Source organism: Chaetomium fimeti, assembly GCF_033439085.1.
Source record: "Chaetomium fimeti strain CBS 168.71 chromosome Unknown B0H64scaffold_2, whole genome shotgun sequence".
Classification (NCBI taxonomy): Eukaryota; Fungi; Ascomycota; class Sordariomycetes; order Sordariales; family Chaetomiaceae; genus Chaetomium; species Chaetomium fimeti.
The window spans coordinates 3,545,921-3,569,033 of record NW_026944330.1 but is presented as its reverse complement, the minus strand read 5'-3'; the positions used below and the strand labels follow the sequence as shown (position 1 = coordinate 3,569,033).

Here is a 23,113-nt window from a genome sequence, read left to right as displayed (position 1 = left end):
GACGACGCCAACCCCAGCCCCAACCACCACGCCACATCCCTCCCGCCACCATGCGAACCACGCATCCTCGCCCCCCTCCAAGCCCTCTATCACCCCCTGTTAGCCCGCACCAACCCCCTCCTAACCGACATCCGCACCATCACAAACCAGCCAGACCTCACCCCCACCACCACCACCACCGCCATCACCGCCACTGTCGCCCTCCTCGCCGAACTCACCGCCCTCTCCTCCTCCCTCCAGCAGAACCCCCGGCAGAGCAATCAGCAGCAGAATACTCAACGGGCCGTCTTCCTCGCCCGTATCCGAGAGTCGGTACACGCCCGCCCACACGTGCTGTTGGCGTATGCGTGGGTCTTTTACATGGCGCTGTTTTCGGGTGGGAGGGTGCTCAGGGGGTTGTTGGAGGGGGTCGGGGAGGGGTTTTGGGGGGGTGTTGCTTGTCAGGAAGGGGGCGGTGCTGAGGGTGAGGGTGAGGGTGAGGGTGAGGGTGAAGGTGAAGGGGGGGATAATTTGGGTGCCGGGTCGTTTTTGGACGGGGAGAGGGGAAAGGCGATTGTTGTGGCGGCGCTGGAGGGAAGGGGGTTAGTTGAGGATGGGTCGGTGTTGAGGAGAAGAGACTTGCCGTTGGGGTTTTTCAGGTTTGACACGCCGCGGGATGGGGAGGATTTGAAGGTGGAGTTTAAACAGAGGTTTGGGGAGGCGGGGAGGGTGTTGACGCATGAGGAGAGGGATGAGGTCGTCAAGGAGGCGGCGGAGATATTCGAGGATATGATCAAGCTTGTAGATGAGCTCGACAACATGCTCGGGAACACCAAGTCTTCGGGCTGCCCTAGACCTGTCAAGCGGAGGGAAAAGATGGCCACCACGAACGGTGAATTGGCGAGTGGAAAGGGATGGAGAGATGTTGAGCCAGCCGCCGGGTTCGCGTGGTACCTGGTTGTGGGATCCCTACTCGCCGGCGTCGGAATATGGGCGGGATATGCTTGGAAGTGAGGCGCGAACGATATGGCCTTAGCTTCTTCAACCCCCTAAAAAGTAACGTCCATAGAATGAATGGTATGCGTACGTAATTCCATTGCTTACAACATATGCTACTCCCGAGCTTGACACTACCTAGCTACCCTAACACCGCGCAATGCTATAAGAAACAAGAACAATGCCACCTTATGCGCCGTAACCGCTGGTCCCATGGTATGCCTGATATAAACAACCCAACAACCCAACCCAAACCTTAACCACAATCCAAATACAGCACCCGACACCCCCACAACACCAAAACCCGCAACAACTTCATACCACACCCCAACCACACCCAACCCAAACCTTAACCACAATCCAAATACAGCACCCGACACCCCCACAACACCAAAACCCGCAACAACTTCATACCACACCCCAACCACACCCAACCCAACCCCCAACATCACCAATCATCCGCATCCCCCTCCCACTGATCCCCCACATCCGCCCAACCACACCCCCACCTGCGGCCCTCCCCCTCCCCCCCAGTCCTCAAATCCGCCGCCCTCTCCCTCTCCTCACTCCAGCAACGCACGAGAAAATCATCCCCCACGGTCACCAACTTCCCGTCGCTCGTCCACGCCACGGCGCCGACCTCCTTACCGTGGCCGCGCACGAGCGGCGTGCCCCTGCGCACGACAGGCGTGGCGCCGCCGCCGTCCGACTGCCGCGCAAACAGCTGGCTCATGCTATTCGTGCGCGTCAGCGCCGGTCGGGTGGCGGATGCCGAGGCTGAGGTGGCGGACCGGAGACCGGGCCGCGGGTGTGAAAGGGGGGCTTTGTCGGTGGGGTTGCCGATGTAGTAGGTTTCTTCTTCCTGGTCGGGGGATGATGATGATGAGGAGGAGGTCCAGGCGTCGCGCAGGTAGCGCTCGTCGGTGGGGAAGAGCACGGCGGCGCCGTCGGAGCTGCCGACGGCGAGGAGTTCCGGGCGGCCCTCGGCGGCGGGCCGGATGGCGGTCTTGACGTAGAAGCTCGTGGCGTGGAAGAGCGGGTGGCGGAAGCCGTAGAGCGGGCCGAGGCCCTCGTGGGCGGCGCCGTGCGGGTGGTGGCGGCGGCGCGGCGGTTCGGTGCCCGGGCGGGCGGGGGTCAGTTCGGAGGCTTGGCCGAGCATGAGGTGGGCGGTGCTGTAGGCGTAGACGGTGTTGTCTTTGCAGAGGGCGTACAAGCGCGTGCCGTCGCCGCCGAGGGTCATGGAGCAGATGCCGAAGGGGCGGAAGGCGACGTGGCTCGGGGGTGGCGCCGTGTAGGAGACGGGGGTGCTGGCTTTGTGGTGCCGGCTGGTGTGGACGGCACGGATGTCCCACAGCTTGATGCTGGCGTCGGCTTCGCAGGCGGTGAGGAGGAGGTGCTCACGGCCGGGAGGGAGGAATTGCATCGCTGTGACCGAGACCTCGCCTATGCGGCCCGGGACTTCGCCCAGGCGAGCAACATCCCCGGGATTGGAAGAAGGCAGGTGACCTTTGCCCTGCCTGGTCGTCCGCGCGTGCGCGTCGTAAATACTGTTAACTACACAGCCCGGGTTGAGCGGCTTTGGCAGACGGTGGCGCAGGCCAGCCTCGGAAGCGATGCCCAGGTCCTGCACTGGTCCACCTCGGCACCGCAGATCCCAAATCTGAACGCTGCCGTCACGACCCGAGGTTGCCAGAACACAACCGGAGCCGCGGCCAGGCTGGAAGCGTACCTGCTTCAGGGACGCTGTGTGGTGGCCGAGGATGGAGACGGGTCGTTGTGTCATCATATCAATGACTCTGCCGGTTTGATCCCCCGACGCGGTGGCCAACAAGTGGTCGTCCTCGGAGAAATCCAGGTCGATGATGGCGTTGCCGTGGGCCTGGAACGACAGATGGATTTTCGAAAAGTCCTTCCTCGAGTCTAGTAGGCGTACATAACCTTCCTCGTCACCAACCGCCACAAGGCTGCTTTCTAGAACGAGTTAGTAGAGCGGATGGCGAGCGACCCAGTCCTTTACTCACTATGACAGGTAGTTGTGCAGAAAGGGATAGCACGCGGTGCTCCCTCATGGCTGGACGAGAAATGGGCATCTTCAGGCCGGCTCTGGAAATCGGCCGTTTCCGTCCTCCAGTCTAAAGGGGTCAGAACGCATCTCGGGAGTAAGAGACGGGGGTAAAATACTCACCAGCAACAGGACATTCCAACGCCCGTTCGCTGGCAAAGCGCATAGTACCCGTCATCCTCTGTACCAGCTGAGCCCCCAATCCTCGGCGGTGCAGCGGTACAGGACCCTTGGATGGTGCCGCCATAGCCTCCGGCACCTCTTCCTCATCATCGTCCTCGGAGACGTCATCATCCCTGTAGACAGTATCCTGCACGGCCCGCCGGGACCTTAGAGATTGAATGGGGCTGGCCAAGCCTGGCCTCAAGTCTGCGGTGGGAAGCAGAGGCGAAGAGTTCAGAGGTGACGGCAAATAACTCGTCGACTTCTCCGGGGTCGAGTGGTTGAACTTGCGGCGTTTCCCCCGGTGGGCGTCCTGGAACTGGGGCAGGTTGAGTTCTTCCGAGATGGGCTTGAGTGGGCTCGACGGTGTCTGGCAGCGGTTAAGGGCCGGGGCGGTGAGATCGCAGAGGGCTTTCCGGGCGGCGCTTGGCTTGGAGGAGACTCGAGATCGGGGAGTGAAAAATCGTTGAAACTTCCTAGGTGTAATCGACGGGTTTCTTCGCTCTTTGCCGCGGGTTGACGGTGCCCTCGGGGGTGATGAGAGGAGGCTGGCGTTCAAGGTGGCCGACCTCCTGGCGGGGGATGAAGGGATCTTGTCGGCCATGGTCAATGGCCTCCTTTTCGAGAGTAGATCCCAAGGTGACCTGAGGGAGTGTTGCCGATGGAATAGGTAATCGGATAGGATAGGAATTAGAGATTATCGAAAATGGAAGGATGAATGGCAAGAAAGAAAGACTCGAAATGTATTACACTCTGCAGACCAGAACTCGAATCATGCCAGGTCTAGTGCAATTTCTAGGTTAGGTTGTCGGGTCCTTTGGTTGTCTGTGTTCTGCTGTCTGCTTGGAGAATCCCGCGGTGAGTGAGGCAGGCGAGAGAGGGAGAGAGAGGGTCTATCAATCCCCGCCTCTCACTTGCTGCGGAACCTGGAATTTGCTGCAAGACGCGGTTCGCGGTGCAAGGAACGCGCTGGGCGTGCAGGGGTCTTTAAGTGGTTGAGGCTGGGCGCCCTATCAGATGCTGGGTTGCCGATCCAGGGACGTGTCAGGCCAATCAGCACTCCCAATCGCGCCTAAGGCGGGGCCACAGCCGCCAGCCCCCCGCGGAGTTTTGGGGCCCACCCCGTGGACAAAAGAAGCCGGACTCTAAGTTCAGACGTCAACCAAACATCGACTGTAGAAACGGAACTGAAGCCATCCAGGAGCTCAAAGCAACTGCGTTGGCTCGATTTACTCTTCTTATTTTGCTCGATATATTCTTCTTGATTTAGTTTTCGATTTCCTTTTCTTAATCCTCTTTGCTTAGGTTACCGCTTTCTTTGGGGTTCGGTCTCTTTTGGCCAGAGGGTGGGGCTTCCAAGCCCCCAACCTCGAACACCCACCCCACTTTCAGCAGCGAGCTTAACAATCCCGCCTTGTGTGTTATCGCTTATCGGTCTGGGTCTCCGCCAAAAATTTAGAGAGCCAGAGAGAGCAGAGGACGGGAAGCCATCGACAGCACGAGGACCCAGCCAGCACACCAAGGGGTCGCATCGCTTGCGACAAAACAGCCCGTATCATGGCGATCCAAAAGAAGCACGGCAAGGGCCGTCTCGACAAGTGGTACAAGCTCGCCAAAGAGAAGGGATATCGTGCGCGTGCCGCCTTCAAGCTGATCCAGCTCAACAAGAAATATGGCTTCCTCGAGAAGAGCAAGGTCGTGCTCGATCTTTGCGCGGCGCCAGGGGTACGTTCAATCGAATCTGAGACCACGAGTGTCACCAAAGCTAACAGGCCCAGTCATGGTGTCAAGTGTGCGCCGAGACGATGCCCAAGGACAGCATCATTGTTGGTGTCGATCTCGCCCCGATCAAGCCGATTCCCAAGGTCATCACCTTCCAGAGCGATATCACCACCGAGAAGTGCCGCGCGACCATCCGGACACACCTGAAGACTTGGAAGGCCGACTGTGTGCTCCACGATGGTGCGCCCAACGTCGGTACCGCCTGGGTGCAGGATTCGTACAATCAGGCCGAGCTCGCCCTCCATTCGCTGAAGCTGGCGACCGAGTTCTTGGTGGAAGGAGGAGCCTTTGTGGTATGTTTGAGGATAAGGGGTGAGGGGTCCGTCGTTGGGCGATACTGATCTTTCGACAGACCAAGGTCTTCAGGTCCAAGGACTACAACTCCCTGTTGTGGGTTCTTAACCAACTCTTCACCAAAGTCAACGCGACAAAGCCGCCCTCCTCTCGTAACGTATCGGCGGAAATCTTCGTCGTATGTCTTGGTTTTAAGGCGCCGAAACGCATTGACCCGCGCCTCCTCGATCCTCGTTCCGTCTTCGAAGACCTCGCGGACCCGGCGCCGAACAATGAGGCCAAGGTGTACAACCCGGAGATAAAGAAGCGGAAGAGAGAGGGTTACGAAGAGGGAGACTGTACGTATCCATGTTCTGCTCCTCGCTCGGCCATGCTGACACATTACAGACACGCAATACAAAGAAATTGCTGCCAGCGAGTTTATCCAGACGATCGATCCGATTGCCATCCTTGGGCAGTACAACCGGCTTACATTCGATCAACCGAAAAACGGCGATGTGGCATTGGCTGCCCTAGACAAACTGCCCGAGACAACAGAAGAAATCCGGCTGTGCTGCGCTGATCTGAAGGTCCTCGGAAGGAAAGAGTTCAAACTCCTCCTGAAATGGCGTTTAAGGGTCCGGGAAATCTTTGGGTTCCCTACCAAGAAGTCCGCTAAGGCTTCGCTTTCGGAGGAAGTGGCCGAAGTGGAGGATATGGACGAGGAGCTCAAGATCCAGGAGGACCTGCAAAAGATCAAGGACAAGGAGTCGTCCAAGAAGAAGAAGGAGCGGCGGAAGGAGAACGAGAAGAAGCAAAAGGACATCGTGCGCATGCAGATGAACATGACGGCGCCCATGGATATCGGTATGGAGCAGGAGGGTCCCAGAGGCGGGGATTCCATGTTCCGCCTCAAGGCGATCGACCAGACCGAGGCCCTGCGGAGGATAGCCAAGGGCAAGATGACCAAGATCACTGCGGCCGAAGAAGCAAAGAAAGACCGTGATTCCGGCATCGGCTCCTCGGGCGAGACGGACGACGAAACCGATGAGGAAGAGGATAGGCTGGAGCGGGAGCTGGACAACATGTACGACAACTACCGGGAGAAAAAGGCGGCGTCCGACGCCAGGTACCGAGCGAAGAAGGCCAGGAAAGAGCACGGTGACGACGAGTGGGAGGGCGTTTCGGCGAGCGAGAAGGAGGAGAGCGATGATGACGACGAGTTGCTCGAGGAAGACAGCAGCGACGGCTCGGACTCTGAGGAGCGCGGTGACACCAGCAAGCCGCTTCTGCGAGATCTCGACAACACACCCCAGGACGAGGCCGGGTTGTCAAAGCGGGCGCGCGGTTTCTTCAGCCAGGATATTTTCCAGAGTATCCCCGGGATATTGGACATCCCAGAAGAGGAGGAAAGCGAAGAAGAGAGCGAGGACGATGCGATGGATGTCGATCAGGTAGTGACATCCGACATCGAAGAGTCCGAGGACGAACTACCGAGTATTGAAGAGCAAAGGAAGATGCGCAAGGATAAGTCCGCGCGCAAGGAGAAGGAGAAGGGCTTTGAGGTGGTTAAACAGAAAGAAGATGATGAGGAGGACGACTGGGAGGAGGCAGAGAAGAAGACCAAGGATGGCAGGCCCAGTATGTCACCTCTTTTGAACCAGCCCGTTCCGAGACTAACGCGCGAATAGACATCGATATCATCACAGCCGAGGCCATGACGCTAGCCCACCAGCTGGCGCGCGGCGAAAAGTCGACCTACGACATCATCGACGAAGGGTACAACAAGCATGCCTTCAAGGACCGGGATGGACTGCCCGACTGGTTCCTCGACGACGAGGGCCAGCACGACAAGCCGCACAAGCCCATCAGCAAGGAGGCGGCGGCGGCCATCAAGGAGAAGCTGCGGGCGTACAACGCCAGGCCGATCAAGAAGGTCGCCGAGGCGCGGGCGCGGAAGAAGTTTAAGCAGGCCCAGAAGCTCGAGAAGCTCAAGAAGAAGGCTGATTTGCTGGCCGGCGATGAGGTTTGTTACATGCCTTCCTTCAAATTGCTGCTTCACTTTGTATGCTAACTAGCCGTCACAGGGAATGTCTGAGAAGGAGAAGGCTTCCAGCATCGCCAAGCTGATGTCTGCGGCCGGGCGGAAGAAGAGGAAGGCGCCTGTCAGGGTGGTCAAGGCCGCGGGCATGAACCGTGGTCTGTCTGGCAGACCCAAGGGTGTCAAGGGCAGGTACAAGATGGTGGATCCGCGCATGAAGAAGGAGATGCGCGCGCTGAAGAGGGTTGCGAAGAGGAAGTAGATGGGTTGTGGGTGGTTGGGGTGGTTGGGATGTTTATAGTATAAGGGCTGTATCATCGGGCTCGCAATGCCTTGGTGTTGGAATATCAACTGTCCAAGCGCCGCATCGCCGTGGTTCTGCGTGCTACTTTCTTTGATTTGACACTGACCTGACGAATGTGCTCAGTGGGTAGAGGGGCCCGGTAAAGTCCATGTCGTACCTGACCGAGATCGAGTTAGCGTCATGGAAAAACAAACAAACTGGTGGCGGGGCTTACCAGTAGTTGACGGCGATACACACCCCCTCGGGCGAGCAGCTTTGCGACACCTTGTGATACCTGCCATCTGTTAGTCTTCTTCCCAAAGTATGGGCCCTCCTCCATAGCAGCAGCAGCATGTAACTAACCACAAGCAAGGCAAATACAACATATCCCCTGGCTCCAGCGTCACCCTCATCGGCTGCACCAGCCTCGAATACGGCGTTGCATTCACCTCGGGCCTATCAGGGTCCCACGTCGCGAAGGGCACCGGCTCAACCCCCTCCTCCAGCACCAACCTCAACCCCTCCCCACCCTTCTCCCTGTCCTCCCCATCCCCATCCCCATCTCCACCACCTCCCCCATCACCGGCACGCACATAAACCCCCGACCGCAGCGCCCTCTCCGCGACCCCGGCCTGGCACGCCGGCGGCACCAGCACGAAGTGCTTGCGCCCGGCCACCTGCACGTACACGTTCTCGTAGCTGTCGCGGTGCAGCGCCGTCACCGACGCCCCGTTGCCCACCCACAGGTTGACGGCGTCGGGGCTGCGGCAAAGCGCGATCCGCGCCCAGGGGATGGTGGCGGGCACGTGGGTGAGGAGGGCGCGGTATTCGTGGTGCAGGTTGTCGTTTTGGGTTTGGGCGTAGCGGGTTTCTTTTTTGTTGGTACTAGGGGGGGCGCCTGTTGGGGTTGGGGGGGTTGTGAGGTAGTCGAGGAAGGTGCTGAAGGGTTGGTCTTCTTCGTGGGGTTTGGCGAGGACGAGGGTGGTGCTGCCGTCGTCGGGGGAGGTGTAAGGGGTTGGGGCGTCGGCGTTGCTGGGGCGTGGTTAGTTAATAGGGGGTGGTTTTGGTCGGGTCAAGGGGTTGGTTGATGTGGGAGATGACGTACCCCGCTGGAGTCACGGCAACGTTGACTAGCTCGTCGCCGAGGAAGTCCTTTAGATAGTCGACTGTCCATGTTCGTGTTGCTTGCCAGTCGGCTGCACCACCTCTCACTACGAAGGGGGTGTTTCGGGCGACATATCTCATAAATTCGAGTGGGCTCGGTTCTTCGTCGAGCTCGTCGATGATGGAACTGTTAAGTTCATGATAATTTGTAATGAGCTCTGCAATTGGATCGTTGGGTTGGGTGTCCTCCATTTTGATATTGTGAATTAAGGTTGGGTGAGGTTCTCATGATTACAGCTCTCATCGCCCAAAATTACTTCCTTCCCCAAAGTGATCACGCCCGACGGTATGGTGGAGCACGGGCCACTCTTAACTCGGGAGTCACTGACCCTTCTAGCGCTGTATATACAAGAATTGAAAGAAGAAAAGGAAAGAAAAAGAAAAGAAAAATAGTATTTAATTGATACGGTTTTTGTTCCTTCTCCTCTCATGAGAGGTGTACAAGTCGGTACATGAGTTATGCAAAAGCCGGCCAGTTTCAGGGGGTCTCCCTTGCGAGCGGCCCAAGCTCCTTCCAGCGCTCAAACCTGCATAACTTCAAGGCCCATCTGCCGCAAAAAGCAACCGTTTTGGCCCGCCGCTGGCAACCTGGCTCTTGAAACACCCACAGGAGCTCCGACCGTTCACTCGAGTCGCACAGTTGCGTGGTCCCCAGCGGCGCCACTGCTTCAATCGATCTCTTCGATGCACTCGTTTGCCAAAATGGGCCATCATCGTTAGCGCATCAACGCACCTGGCAGGCCCCACCAGCAAGCTCCCAGTTACGATCACCACTCCGGAACCTGGAATATCTCGAGACATGATTCTTGCATCGGCCACAACTACCACCATCAACCAACGTACGAAGTACTGTGTAACACCCAATTCGACGTCGGAGCGGTACTCCATCGAACCTTGACTGAGCTACACAATTTATACATGGATGTTACCGAAGCAGAAGCCTATCACCTGGAGGAGTCGCGTTTGCCGGGCTACCGGGCCGTCGTCACCTTTGACCATCTGAGTCGTCGCCATCATCGTTATCACCGCCATCGACGCTGTGACGTGCGCTGGGCACCCCATTTTCTTTCTTTTTAATCTTGACAAGGCCAGGTAGGCCATTAAAGAGTCCCTTTGCGACGACCAATATTTCCAGTTACCTGCCCCGGCACCGTATCATCGCCACCTCTCCCACCCGCGAAGCAAGACACCTTGGCAGACGACCTCAGCTGAGCACACAATAATGTTCTGCAGCTAGCTCCGCTGTTCTTTCTCTTGGAGGCGGCACCTAGTTCGATCACACATCTCCCGCGTTGAGCATCTCGTACTTCTTGTATATATCATTTTACATCAGCGCCTCCAGATACGGAGTGCCGCTGAATCCTGTCAAAAACACCACACATGGTGACCCAGACCCCCGGCTATTATGCTGTGGTATCTCCTTTACCCGCTCAGAGGGTGTGTGCTGTTGCTTTACTACTACCAATCCGCTCATAGACCCGACACTGACTTGCTTGTTACAGCACGACCGAGGCCCCAGTGTTGCCGCCCAGCCATCCGCTCCGAAGACTCCTCACCAGATATGGAAGATGGGTTGCCCGTCATGTCAAGACCGTTTTACCCCTGTCCGGCGCCGTTGTCTTCATATTTCTCTACCTTGTCCCCTTTCTTTACACTGTCGATTCCGTCAACATCACGAACGGCGTCTCGCCCCTCCCCCACCATGTCTGGACCGATGCCCAACCCCTGAGGGATGGGAGCGACGTCGAGCCCGACGTTGTCATGCGCTCAATCTGGGTCCATGGCAGCTACATGAAGGCCCTTGACCGCAATGTCTTGCTCGGGGCCCTCGAGCTGCAGGACGCACTCCTCGGCCCGACGACTGACTTCAACCCACGCCAACCGCACAGCACTCGGGTGTTACTCGACCCAGACGCTGACCCGGACGCTGACCTGGACCGCCAACAACGGGACGCCTTTCACATCAGCAACGGCCTGACCGACCAGTCGTGGTTCTTCCACTCTCCGTTGCAGTACTGGTCAGGCTCTGCCGAACACATCGCCTCGGACCAGGACCTCGTCTCCACCGTCAACAAGAAGAAAACGCAGCCGACCTTTGTTAACACGACTCTGCGCCACTCGATAGTGTTCAGCGGCAAGCGCTTTCAGGAACGCCAGATAGTGGCTGCCGACGCCCTGGTCATCACCCTGATTCACCGGCGTAGGTCTCCCGTGGCCAGGCAATGGGTCAAAAGGCTAGAGGCCTTAGCCCAAGATGCCACGCAGGACGGCAAGTGGCAGATCATCCCGCCCAGCGGTAGAAGCACGGGGAACCAGCTCTACCAGTTCCAGTTTCAGCCAATGACATGGTATGACTGGGCTATGCTGGTACCTGCCTACTCCATCCCGTTATACTACCTGTTGTACCGCCTGTCCAAACTGCGCGCCGTCAAGTCGAGGGTTGGCCTGATGGTCACCATGCTGGTACAGATCACAGCTTCCATCGTCTCGAGCTTCACCGTCTGCGCCATCTTCAAGGTCGATCTCTCGCACGTCCCTCTCCAGACGTATCCGTTCGTTATTCTCGCCATCAGTATGGAGAACTCGTTCCGGTTGATAAACGCTGTCATCGTAACGTCCTCCGCCATCAGCATCAGCGACAGGATCGGGGAGGCCTTTGGTGCGACTGCCCACATCGCTATCGCTAGCCCCATTCAAAACTCCCTCATTCTCTACGGCCTGTCCAAGACCGGTTCGCTAGGAGTCTCGGGCTTCTGCGCCTTTGCCACCATCGCCACCTTCTTCGACTTCTTCTACTTGGCCACTTTCTTCCTCGCCGTTCTTAGCGTTGATGTACGCCAAAGAGAGCTTTCTGAGCTTGAGAAGGCTTCGCTAAAACGAGGCAAGACCCCCCAAGGCGGGCTGCCTAAGCAACCCTGGATCAGTGGGATCTACCCATTCCGCCTGGCCGAGACCGCCATCTCAACGAGGATCGCAGGGTCCATTGTCTTGATCGGTTTCGTCCTCATCGCACAAGCCCATTACTCCTCCGAGGGCAGCCGCCAATGGCTGAACCAACTCTCCAACCTATCTTGGGGGGACGCTAAAAGCACCCCCAAGTCCTCGCTGTTAATTGATATCCACCAGGCCAGGAGCGCGACCTCCTGGCTGCGCATGCAGGATCGCGAGACTGCGCGGGAGGTTATCAAGGCCATCAAACCGTGGGCACACAGCTACGTGGCCCTTGTCTACGATCCCATCATTTTTATTCTAAAGGGGGCCGACCGCACCCCGGACACGGAAGAATCAAGGTTTTTACCAGCCGTGTACGACTTCATTCACCATCAAATTCCCCTGTTCGTTGTCTCCCTATTGACGACGCTGGCTGCGCTGCGCCTGTTTACGAACCATCTCATCAAAGACCAATTCAAGGATGACCCAGGATCCGATCATCCGGATGACGAGCCCTTGCTGTCGGTCCGGTCTTTAACCAAAGGGCACACGCTGGACGTTGCCATGCTGGCCGCATCGCCGGGAGGCAAGCTCGTCTCCGTCGGGCTCGACCGCGCCATTCAGGTTTGGAATGTGCCGACGGGGTCAAGGCGGCCAGTGCAGTGCGCCGCCGAGGTGCCACTGGAGAATCCGTTCCCGGTATTGAACCTAGCACTTGACGACAGATCAAAATGGCTCGCATTGGTCTCGTGGCAGAGAGTGTTTATCTGGAACATTGAGGAGAAGCGATGGGCAGATGTTAAAAATATTGACCTGGGCGGTCATAGGCCGGAGGCAGTGTTCTTCGTGGCGAAAGTCCCGAATGTGGCACCGACTCTAGTTCTGGTGAGGAGAAATGGCATGGGCCTCGAGTTGCCGGTGGCGGCTGAGGATTCCCGAGACTTTGTGATTTGCAAAACGCCTTTGGTCTGGGCGGTATCCTTCACTGGGCAGTGTAAGTCCAAACACCCCATCACCAGTTCCTCTCGCTGATCGTGTTCAGCAGGCAACCCCCAACAGCAAATACCCCCCGCCGCCATCCTTACCGTCTCTCGTAAGAGTTGCGTTCACCTTGTTAGGCAGCAAGGCGATGGGTGGCTGTCGACCGAAGTAAAGCTTGAAGGCAGTATGGGGACAAGGAACATACATTCCGTGCTCCCTATTCCCGCACTATCTAAATATCTGATCGGACGGCCCCAATCCGTCGATCTAGTCGACCTTGACTCGTCGACAGTCATCCACACCTTCCAGACAGAGATGATGCAGCCGCGAACCCTGAAGCAAATCTCCCTCGCGCCAGCTCAACAACCGGGACTCACATCCTTCACACTGTGCTACACCAGCGCCGAGACTGGCGACCTCGTCGTCGACACGTACCTCCCCGAGGTAGACACTGACTTAATACCGCCCTTCTGCCCGGTGGAATCGGGATCGCACAACCCATGGAGCCAGACCAGAAAAACCACCAAACACATCACAAATCCAGGTGTATGGGAAGCACTCCCCTCCGGAAGCATCATTGGCGTCCACAGAAAACAAACCACATCCTCGCCCCCCACAACAACCCCATCCTCCATCACCACACTGCGCAGACGAACCGCCGGCCGTTCCAGCCCAGATCATACACACTACACTAATACCCCCCCATCATCATCACATACCCAACCCCAAGCCTGGGAAGCCTGGGTCCTCAACCTGCGGCCCGACGCCAAATCCGAATATGAGACTGCCCCCCTCCAAGACACCGACACGAGCCAGCACCTCATGATATCGGAACTCGGCCCCATGACGCGCCTCGGCACGACGAGTGTCGCCGTCGGGCTGGGGGATGTTGTGAAAGTGGTCAGCGCCGGGCACGAGTATTTTGACCAGGGGAGGGCCGGGTCGTTGGGAGGGGTGGGGCTTGGAAGGGAGGGGCTGCCGTTGCAGCAGGTTATGGGCGTGGGGAGTCGGAGGAAGAAGGGGAGTGTTGGTGCGGGTGTGGGGAGGGGTGGTGGTGGTGGTGGGAGGAGGGGGGGTGCGGATGTTGGGTAGGTGGTTTGGTTTGGTTGGGGAGTGGTGTATTAGTTAGATAGAGAAGGGGGTGGTCTGGATTTGCGGTTGGGTTTGTAGTAGTAGGCAATTGAAGTGTTTGAATATGGTTGAATTTAGTGGATTGTGGACCACGTACTTGTGGTCGTGAAATGGAAGTCGTGATACATTCTAACTACCAATAAACACAAATCCATCCCTATACTATCTTTCTCATCCTCGAACTATCGCGTTGCCTGGAGACTAGTCCCATACAAAGTGTGATACATGTGCTGCCGCCCAACCAACTCTTACAATACAACAATCGCGGTCGTGAGACCCTTCCATGAATGGGGTTCCGTATGTACCCCCGAGGCCTTCGTAACGTTCGTGTCCCTCATAAACCTTCAACTCGCCCACCACCCAAACTCAACAATTTCGAGGGGAAGAAAGAATAAAGAAAAATAAATACAACGAACGAAGTAAAAGCAGCAAAACCAACCTCCGTAACCTCTTCCTAGGAAAGCAACCACCTTCTAAGCCCAACACACTCCCCGCCTAAAACAAACAGCCTCTCCACCGTCCATCCGGTCCATACCCCCCCAACATAAGCCATCATCATAATCATCTCCTAACCCCCATCACTCAGTTTAACACCCTCTCACAGCCCCCCTCCATCCCTTCACAACACCCCCTCCCACCCCCTCCCCCTTTACCTCTCACTCACAACCCCCATCGACCCACCCAATACAAACAATACAGGGGGGCGCATCACCGCCCAACATAAGCCTGGTACGCCCCCCCGCTGCTGCTCCCAACAGGCTTGCAGTCCTCGCAGGGCTCGCCGACGGCAATGGTCTGCCAGATGTGGCGCTCGCCGCAGGGGTTCTGGATCAGCGAGGCCGGGCCGCAGAAGGTGGCGAAGGAGAGGGCGACGTGGTGGCAGGTGTGCTGGTGGGCGTAGTAGCGGCACATTTTTACTTCTTTTTTTTCTGGTCTTTTTCTTATTGTTGTGTTTTGGGGGGGGTTGGGGGTTGTTGTTTGGAGGTTTGTTTGGAGGGTTGGGTGTTGTGTGTTGTGTTGAACTGAGTTGAACTGAGTTGAACCGAGTTGAGTTGAGTTGAGTTGAGTTGTGTTGTGTTGTGTTGTGTTGGTAGTTGGTTGGTTGGTTTGATAAGGGGTTCAATGATGGTTTTGGTGTCACTAGAGAGAAAGGGGCGAAGGCGGGTTGATGAGCAAGAGCGGGTTATTTGAACAAGAAACAGTCAACGAGGCCAGCAAATGATAATATTGTGTTGGCTCACGTCAAGAGAAACCCTCGGTCGGTTGGTCACTTGAATGCGATCTCAACCCCGTGCTGACTCGAGGCTCACGGGCGAGGCTGACTCTTATACCACGCGGCAAGCGATTACTCACAAATCGCAAACGGAAAGCGAGGTGATTACAGTTGCAAAGATAAAATTCTTGCAGCTGAAGTTGAACGGCAGGACGTCTCGCCTTCCTTGTGCAGCGCAGATCCGTATTCCAGCTGCTGGCTGCTTGCGTATGGATCTGACCAACTCCTTACCTACTTTATAGCTCAGCTCTCAATTATACTGCAGAACCCGCGCAGCCTCACACCACCACCCTCCATCTCGGGCGACACGCGGGCCCAGCGGGCCGGGTTATCAATCCGGGTGACCAATCTCCGTGACACGGAGCGTGAGGGGACACCTGAGCCCGGGTCCTTCGTGATGCTATTTATGACATGGCCCGCACGCTACTGGTAACCTACCACAATCGTCGGCGGGAGTTCGGAGCAACGATACGACCGCCACATTACATTGCCGAGTCGCCCGGCGAGCTCCGACTCGTGAGATGTACGATCTGGCTGAGCCAAGCGGCTCAACATAACACGATGCGCCTCGGAGGTGCAGCTCATAACTCTCAACTTCACTCATCGCTGGTCAAGTTCCGAGATAGGAATGCGACCCGGAGAGAGCAAGAGCCGAGTTGGAACTTGTGCAACCAGCCCAATCATCCAGCGTTTGCACGGCCCCCAACGTGAAAGATGGGCTTGCCAAGCACCGGCTCCCAGGACACCGAGACAGAGCGCTGCTCTTATAGGGCTGCAGGGTGAGAGCAGATGACGCTGTGTAACGGCCATGGTGACCATCCTTGTGATCGGGCCGCGTGGACTCGACGACCGGGTCAGTTGTCCGCATTTCTCTTTTTGTGAGAATTTGAAAGGCAACCGAGTGTAAGTTGTGAGAAACATGGGTGTGGGTCGTGTTGAACTTGGGGCTGTCGAAATTCGAGAAGGGAAATACGTTAGCCAGATTGGGGCGAGGCTGTTGAGGCTGCGAGGGCTGCCGAGCGGCTGATGAGGCAGACGGATATCGGTCCCCTTTTCAGACGAACCAGGCCGATCCGGTCGAGGTGTGTCGGTGGCGACTTGCAAGCTCAGGGGATGTTGGACTCGGCTCACCGCCAGTTCGTTTCTGTTTGTTTCGAGAGCACGGAAACGGCAGGCCGCGCGGGGCTATCATGGCCGAAAGGCGACCATCCGTGCTGTTGTGTAAATTTCGACACGCTGCGCGGTCTGTTGTGGGAGGGTGGCCGCATGTTTGAAGGCCAGGCGCGGTGCTGGATCGCTTGTGTGTGGGTGGTTGATGCTGGCACCAATTGGCTTTGTTTTGTCCCATGTGCGCGGAAATGCGATGGCTGGGAACTGGAAACAATCGCCGGGGTTTTTTGATGAACCCTCTCGACCCTGTGGTGCTGGACCAGGTTCAAATCGGCGGGCAGGGTTCCCAAGTCAGCGATCCGGCAGCACTTTCAGGGCAGTTTCGGCGGGCTGGCGCCGGGATGAACCTGGAGGGCTCGTGCACCCTTATTCCAAGTTCTTTCCAACTTGATGCTTGGGAGTTCTTCTTACCCAGCCTTAGGTAAGCAGCGAGTAGAGCTGTCCTTTCCCGATTTGATGCTTGCCATCCGTGCCTTCACCTCGGTACCGACGCACCCCGGGGGGCTCATCGCGGAGGCGCCAACTGCTTCCTTCCATTCCTTGAACTCGGATCCATTCTTCAATTCTTTTCTCGACAGCCACTCTCCCACTTTCGCTCTCTCAATTCCACACAAGACCGGCGCGTGCCGAAACACGTGCGGGTCCCCGGATTCACTCACGCCATGCATCGCGCCTGATGCGTCTCGCGCGTCTCGATTGCTCGTCCTGGCCAGGCTGCCCTGCTTCATTGCAACTCCAATCGCCGGTGCTGTCCCCGCCCGAATGGAGCCGTGGGGCTTGCGGCTGCATCCCAGTGATTGAGGGTGGTGGACAACTCACCTTGCAGCGCGCCATCATCTGCGAGCCCTCCAACGGCTTCCATTCGTTTTCAAATCCAGGCCAGGACCCCCCGTCATCACTCTCTTTGTCTATCCTATGACATTGTCGCTCCTTTCCGATCCAGACTCGAATCAGACCTTCGACGGCGAGCTGCACTTCTTGCTTGCCTTGCCTTGCATTGTGCGTCTGCGTCATCCGATGCACTAGTATAGGCTGGCCGCCGAGTCGGGTCGTTGTTGATTTGTTCCAGCATCGTCAAGGCTTTTCAGAAACCACCCCCCCAGAATCCCCGGCCAGAGTAGCGGATCCACTGCCTTTGCTTGTTCATGCATGAGACCTTCGCTGTGCCCTGCTTCTGCTGCTTCTGCTGCTTTCGCTGCTTCTTCTGGTCTCTGTTTCTGCCTCTGCCTCTGCCGCTGCGCCCGTGGGCACGTCCTTTAAGACATCTTCAGACCCCGGACTCTTGACCTTGTTTACTTTCCCTGGCCCTTCCCTCCCCCGGCACCACGGCATCAGGGTAGCCTACCATCGAGATCTCGCTCCGAACCCGGCTCCGGGCAGAACCCGCACCGCCAATTGACCCACTCGTGGCCTCGAATCGGCTTCAGGCCTGCTCTCAGACGCTGTCGCAGCTCCCGAGCTCCACCGCCGCGCGCATCTCCCAGCCCCCCAGGGCAGCATCGCTTGGCTTCACCGAGTCCACTGCGACAGATCCGAATAATCTGCTGCGTGCGCTTCCCCTAACAAAAAAGAAGTGCAGGACCCCCGGTCGAGCATTGTCCAAGTGGTCCCGCACGACCACGCGCGTTGCCGGCGCTTTTCCAGAAGGTCTCGTGTTCTGAGAGTTCTGACCGTTTCTGAGCTGCAGAAACCCGGGGGACGAGGTGCCGTTTCATCTCATCCGCTGCCGCAGCTACCTAACTCAACACCAACCACGCTCACCCACCCGCCGCCGCTCACCCAAGTCGCTCGTTCGCACCTTCGCTCGCTCGCTCGCTCTCTCGCACTGCAAGGTCGCCGCCATGCCCTGCGTCACCATCCGCGCGCCCACCTCAAACTCCGAGCCTCAACTCTCCTTCGGGTCCTCATTCGAATAGCTAACCGGTGTCATCCGCGGCTGCTGATTCGCTATCGACTCGCCCTCTGCCCTGTACAAATTGCCGCTTCAACGTAACTTGCTTCGCTGTATCATATTGGTCAGTACTCCTCCAATGACTCGAGTCGTCCGCCCTGCCCAATATTCTGATGCCTCGACTGCAGTCTTGTGTAATAAAAAAAAAAGGCACAAACCAATTCGTCGAGAGGCCGATTCGGGGACCGTTGAAGCCCAAGACGCTGGCAGGCCTCACTCATTCTTAGGCCGCCGTGTCCCAAGCTCATTTGACGACGCCGATGTGGTAGGCGGGGATATACCGACCGATATTCACTCATTCAAGTTGCGTTTGCTCGAGGGGGAAATTTGGGTTTGTGGCGCACGGTGAAGTTGGTCGATCCGTGTCATCCCTGGCCGTCCCCGTCCCCGATTCCTCCGGCGTCCTCACCTCACCCGCCACCACCACACGACATCCCCGACCGCCTTTTGGCGTGGTGTCTTCATGGCTTCCTCGGAGATCGACCAAAAATTCCTCGGGAAGCTCGCCAAGGCAGTCGAGCAGGACAATCCCCTATTGGCGTCAGTCTTGTTCAGGATCCTGGGGCTTTCCATCAACCTCTCCGCTCAGTTGATCAAGGCACGGAAACAGCGCCGACAAGATGCCGCCCAAGCAGCATCCAGCCTGGACCTAACCTACCATATCGTATGGCTGTCGCGCGAAGGGCTGGTTCTGCTCCAACAATACGTCTTGCCCATGGTCGGAAATTATGTCGAACTCAAAGTACTGGCGTACAAGCTGCGTGCTTCGTTTTACCACATTTTCGTCCTCTTCCACAACTCCCCACCCGTCCCCGCCATGGGCGTCAACACCCCGGAGGTCCAGTCATCAACAACAGCACCTGGCTCATCAACACGTCCCGACAAGGGAAAGGGGGTCGCGAGGGACGACCAAGAGGGGAATACGTCCAAAGGCGGACCGGTAGGCCCTCCACCCGGCTTCGGGCCCACACCACCAACAGCGTTCCTCATGAGGCCTGGCGACTATCTCCCGGAAGCGCACCAATACTTCCGAGAGGCCGTCCACCTCGCCGACGAGTTATTATGGGGCTCCCATTCGCTCCGCCTGTCCGTCAAGACCGAATACGCCGCGTTCCTCTACGAGTGCGTCCACGACGTCGAGAGCAGCCGCCAGATCGCGAAGGAGACCATCGCGGAGGTCTACGAGGCCACCGAGGGCATCGACAACGACATGTTCAACGACGCATGCGAGCTGGTGACGGTGCTGGGGAAGATGATGAAGCGGGGGCTAGGGTCAAACACGACCCTGAGGAGCAAGGCGCAAGGGGGGTCAAGCTCAGGGACACAAGGGACGCCACGGGCGGAGCAGGGCGAGGCGACCGCGCCGCCGGGCGTGCCCCCGGGCATGATATAACACCCGCACCCGGCCGCCACCACCACCACCCCGACTCAATCAACCACGTCTGGGACCACTACACTAATACCGCACCTCGAACCGTCACATACATAATCACCATCCTCCACGCCCACACACGCTCACCAACCAGGCATTGAGTCACCCCGCCCTCTCCCTCCCTCCCGACGCCATTATATATATATCCCACCACCAAAAGCCCACCACTTAGCCACACGGCAGCATCGGCGCGAACCCGTTACCATAGATCCCAGGCGCAGTCCCTAGGCGTTGTATATACCCACCACCCCCACGCGGCCGCAACCCACTGTGTGTCACCGACTTGTCATTTAATGTTTTCCATATTCTCTCTATTTCTGGGAGCCATATCCTGCGTCGTCTCCGAGGAGAGGACCATTTCTTCGTTTCTCTTTCTTCAATGATACCCGGAACGTCCATAGCAAGGCGACGGTGTCTTTTCTGCCTGGTTTTGGGTTGTCTGTATGTACTTGTGGTCGTTTTAGCAAGCTCTAAGCGAGCGGGGCTTCTGAGGGAGAGGGTTTTGGGGGCTTGTGAGTGTAAATGGGGATATTATATCCTGGGCCTTTTTTCTTTTAATTTGCGAACCTGCCGCTTCATGGGTAGGTGTTGTTATTTTGGGGCTGGGGTTGTCGCCTCTGATATACAAGACCAAGCACTACCTACTGTTGCGGCCCTACGCGTGAAGCGTTTTCGTTGTTACCATGATTGTAGTGTTGACGTGATTGTGCCACCGCCATAGTTGTCCTCGTAGTTGTTGTATCTGCTTCGTTGTCATGGTCGTGACCACAAAAGGTCACCATTGTACAAACGCGATCACAGTTGCCGAAGCCGTCGAGGCGACACCAATCACATCCTATATTTCATCCCGTCTCGACGACGCTACGATGTATTTTTCCTAAACCATGCGACCGGTAAATGGATACTCGCTAATGAGCAAAACGGACCCCCAACCCTCTCCAAATCCCCACACCACGCAGACACTCTACCTATTCTTGAACTTCCGAGAAACCAACCGCCGACGTGGACACGATCTCACCAAACCCTACATGACCTCCCGCCCGACATCACGTAGCGACCGTGGTCGAGAAACCAACCATCCTGCCTGGGAACCAGGGGAACGAGGGTTGAGCAGGTGCGGGTCAATGCGTTGTGGCGCCTTGAAACCAAGACATACGACGGAGATTTCGGCCGAAACGTTACGCGAGGAGGGTGACTTTATCGCATTGACCTTGGTGAATAGCTGGTTGAGAACCCACAACAGAGAGTTGTAGACAAAAGCCGGTGCGATCCTCACGTGTCATTCATCGTCGTCATCGACTACTGCCGCCACCACAACACCCAAAGGCCCGGGTTACTGACCTTAGAGACTCGGCACATCTGAACCCATCTTCTCGTCGGTCTGCCGGATCCGGGGGGCGTTTTCTTGGAGTTCGGTGCAGAAAAGGGGGTAGGGGTGACGCAAAGTTGTTGTCCGGTATCCTTGACGTAGCCCTCGACATTGTGCTTCAGCGCTCAGAGCGGGAGTGAAGCTAGCCATGCCGGAGATTCTGATGAGCGGCGTCCGGATTCCATGGTACATGTTGCTGAGGATGCAATCCTTGGAGTCTATGGCCTCGTTTAGAATGGTCTCGGGGAGTTTGAGAGCATCTTCGATGTTGAGGTGCTCGGAGGATCCCCCCTTCACAATCGCCACGGCCATGGGAACGGGGAATCTGGCGGTCCGCATTTAAGGGAGTGCATTGAGCGGTGAGTGTGCATAGGTTTGATGTGAGGACAGGAAGAGCGAGTCTAGCTAGGCGCCGTTAGTTCACACTCCCGGTTTGGTGCAACACTGCAAGATGACTGAATCAGGAATGGTAAAAGTGAACTGGAAATGCAGTCGATCTGGGCAAGACGTTCAAGTAAGATTAAACCATACGTAGTAGGTACCTACTTTGCAGAAATATCACGACCACATATAACAACCCTAACCCTTTACCCCTGAATGTCCAGAATGTCAACAAACCCTACCACTCCCTCTCCATCTCATTCCACTTCCCGTATCCATGGTCATGCCAGTACGTGTCCTCTCTTCCGGCATCAAGCACATCCTCCACACTCGCGGGTTGGTACCCAGCAGTATAGCACACCGAGGCCATCTCCGGGCAGCGTCGAGTCTCCTTCTCCTTCCCCTTCGCTTTGTGTCCCACCATTTCACGGCTTTTCCCCTTTCCCTTGTCCAACTTTTTATACATTTCCGTATTACTTCCCCCATCCTTCTCAGCCTTCCGCTTTCTTTCACCCTTTTTTTTATCATTTCCCTTTTCCCTTTCCCCCTCCCTCCCGTGGCCCTTCCCCTTACCCCTCTCTCCACCCCCCTCCGGCCAACCACCCTCCGCATCCCGGCCGTCGCCATCTCCATTTCCACCCCCTCCTTCCTCCCCATCCCCATACCCCTCGCCACCCCAATACCCCTCCTGGCCCTCCTCCCTGCCACCCCCACCCTCACCCCCACCCTCACCCCCATCATAACCCCCATCCCCACCACCACCACCACCACCACCACCGCCGCCATACTCACCACCACCACCACCCTCATCGTACTCACCACCACCACCACCACCATCATCATCATACCCACCCCCGTCGCACCCCCCCACAGAGTAATCCAACCGCAACCCAGCCAGCGCCAGCACGGGGTCAACAGAGGGCAGGGAGACCGGCGCAGGAAAGGCCTCGGCAAAGGTCACGGTGGAGGGGCGGGCGGCGGCGGCGCTCTGCAGGTAGGCGGTTGTGTGGGAGAAGGCGGCTGGAGCTGGGGGGCGCTGCTGTGGGTGTGAATGTGGGTGTGGGCGTGGTGGTTGTGGTGGTTGTGGATGGGAGGGGGTTCGGTGGTGATGGTGGGGATGGGGATGGGGATGGGGATGCGGCTCTGAGGGGGTGGAGGGGGGGTAGGAGGTGGTGAAGGGGAAGGTGTTGGCTGCGGTTGTGAGAGGCGGGTCTTGGGTGGCATCTGATAAGGAGGTTAGGTTGGGTCGTGCGTGGTGTTGGGTGAGTTTAGATGTGGTGGAGAACGTACTGGTGCCTGCTCCTCGGCAGCTGGGACAGTGCCAGTGGTTGCAGGGTTCGTCGTAGGAGTTCCCAAAAGGGAGGACTCCGTGGCAGACGTGTCGACCGCCAGAGTTCAAGTATGAGCACTTGCAACACGCCCAACCTCCCCTGGATGACATGACGCTTTTGGTGCTCTGCTTGAGAGTTCTGGAGGGCATATTTGGGTTGATGGAGGGAAATGATTTACCGCCGGGGAAGAGGTACTATTTGACAAAAGTAGATGGTGATATAAACAGAGGTTGCTTGTTCTGCTCGCCATGCGGAAAGGTCTGAAAGGGTTGCCATGAGACATATTTTATAGGTACTGTAATGGAAACAATTATACAGGTTGCTGTATCTTTCCGAGTCACCGAGCTTGTCTTGTGCCACCCCAGCTATACGGGGCAAAATATTGGATGTGTGTTGCAGACACCCGCGTGGGGAGGAGATA

At 57.2% G+C, this 23,113-nt stretch overlaps 7 protein-coding genes across 7 annotated transcripts; 3 read left to right on the top strand and 4 right to left on the bottom strand.

Moving 5' to 3' along the window:
- Window positions 1-1,055: 1,055 nt before the first annotated feature.
- On the bottom strand, window positions 1,056-4,137 carry B0H64DRAFT_430325 (WD40-repeat-containing domain protein). Its single transcript, XM_062805926.1, has 4 exons — window positions 3,161-4,137; window positions 2,997-3,107; window positions 1,556-2,946; window positions 1,056-1,197 (listed from the first exon to the last, which is right to left on the bottom strand). Exons 1-4 carry the CDS (start codon window positions 3,801-3,803, stop codon window positions 1,165-1,167), a joined length of 2,178 nt encoding a protein of 725 aa, XP_062662792.1. The 5' UTR covers window positions 3,804-4,137; the 3' UTR covers window positions 1,056-1,164.
- Window positions 4,138-4,413: 276 nt separating this feature from the next.
- On the top strand, window positions 4,414-7,759 carry B0H64DRAFT_95976 (Spb1 C-terminal domain-containing protein). The gene is made up of 6 exons (XM_062809031.1): window positions 4,414-4,924; window positions 4,978-5,274; window positions 5,334-5,613; window positions 5,663-6,895; window positions 6,946-7,280; window positions 7,342-7,759. The coding sequence occupies exons 1-6, from the start codon at window positions 4,757-4,759 to the stop codon at window positions 7,555-7,557; spliced, it is 2,529 nt and encodes an 842-aa protein (XP_062662791.1). The 5' UTR covers window positions 4,414-4,756; the 3' UTR covers window positions 7,558-7,759.
- B0H64DRAFT_95986 (cupin-like domain-containing protein) lies at window positions 7,619-9,106 on the bottom strand. The gene is made up of 4 exons (XM_062809032.1): window positions 8,684-9,106; window positions 7,942-8,610; window positions 7,814-7,873; window positions 7,619-7,756 (listed from the first exon to the last, which is right to left on the bottom strand). Exons 1-4 carry the CDS (start codon window positions 8,932-8,934, stop codon window positions 7,681-7,683), a joined length of 1,056 nt encoding a protein of 351 aa, XP_062662790.1. The 5' UTR covers window positions 8,935-9,106; the 3' UTR covers window positions 7,619-7,680.
- A 1,041-nt stretch (window positions 9,107-10,147) lies between these two features.
- Window positions 10,148-13,746, top strand: B0H64DRAFT_316208 (sterol-sensing domain of SREBP cleavage-activation-domain-containing protein; the record flags this gene model as incomplete). The annotated part of the gene is made up of 4 exons (XM_062800277.1): window positions 10,148-10,179; window positions 10,245-12,667; window positions 12,719-13,318; window positions 13,553-13,746. The coding sequence occupies 4 exons, from the start codon at window positions 10,148-10,150 to the stop codon at window positions 13,744-13,746; spliced, it is 3,249 nt and encodes a 1,082-aa protein (XP_062662789.1).
- A 747-nt stretch (window positions 13,747-14,493) lies between these two features.
- B0H64DRAFT_439662 (uncharacterized protein) lies at window positions 14,494-15,868 on the bottom strand (the record flags this gene model as incomplete). The annotated part of the gene is made up of 2 exons (XM_062806442.1): window positions 14,494-14,673; window positions 15,863-15,868. The coding sequence occupies 2 exons, from the start codon at window positions 15,866-15,868 to the stop codon at window positions 14,494-14,496; spliced, it is 186 nt and encodes a 61-aa protein (XP_062662788.1).
- A 2,415-nt stretch (window positions 15,869-18,283) lies between these two features.
- Window positions 18,284-19,781, top strand: B0H64DRAFT_95938 (14-3-3 domain-containing protein). Its single transcript, XM_062809030.1, has one exon. The coding sequence runs from the start codon at window positions 18,643-18,645 to the stop codon at window positions 19,570-19,572; it is 930 nt and encodes a 309-aa protein (XP_062662787.1). The 5' UTR covers window positions 18,284-18,642; the 3' UTR covers window positions 19,573-19,781.
- A 1,172-nt stretch (window positions 19,782-20,953) lies between these two features.
- B0H64DRAFT_371647 (uncharacterized protein) lies at window positions 20,954-21,292 on the bottom strand (the record flags this gene model as incomplete). The annotated part of the gene is made up of 1 exon (XM_062802171.1): window positions 20,954-21,292. One exon carries the CDS (start codon window positions 21,290-21,292, stop codon window positions 20,954-20,956), a length of 339 nt encoding a protein of 112 aa, XP_062662786.1.
- Window positions 21,293-23,113: the final 1,821 nt, after the last annotated feature.

Coding starts and splice junctions, on each gene's coding strand:
- B0H64DRAFT_430325 (XM_062805926.1), bottom strand. CDS start 3,803: ATGGCCGACAAGATCCCTTCATCCCCCGCCAGGAGGTCGGCCACCTTG. Junction 2,947..2,996: donor CTGCACAACTACCTGTCATA/GTGAGTAAAGGA, acceptor AACTCGTTCTAG/AAAGCAGCCTTGTGGCGGTT. Junction 1,198..1,555: donor CCGTGGGGGATGATTTTCTC/GTGCGTTGCTGG, acceptor TGTTTATATCAG/GCATACCATGGGACCAGCGG.
- B0H64DRAFT_95976 (XM_062809031.1), top strand. CDS start 4,757: ATGGCGATCCAAAAGAAGCACGGCAAGGGCCGTCTCGACAAGTGGTAC. Junction 4,925..4,977: donor ATCTTTGCGCGGCGCCAGGG/GTACGTTCAATC, acceptor TAACAGGCCCAG/TCATGGTGTCAAGTGTGCGC. Junction 5,614..5,662: donor GGGTTACGAAGAGGGAGACT/GTACGTATCCAT, acceptor GACACATTACAG/ACACGCAATACAAAGAAATT.
- B0H64DRAFT_95986 (XM_062809032.1), bottom strand. CDS start 8,934: ATGGAGGACACCCAACCCAACGATCCAATTGCAGAGCTCATTACAAAT. Junction 8,611..8,683: donor GTTGCCGTGACTCCAGCGGG/GTACGTCATCTC, acceptor ACCACGCCCCAG/CAACGCCGACGCCCCAACCC. Junction 7,757..7,813: donor TGTATCGCCGTCAACTACTG/GTAAGCCCCGCC, acceptor GATCTCGGTCAG/GTACGACATGGACTTTACCG.
- B0H64DRAFT_95938 (XM_062809030.1), top strand. CDS start 18,643: ATGGCTTCCTCGGAGATCGACCAAAAATTCCTCGGGAAGCTCGCCAAG.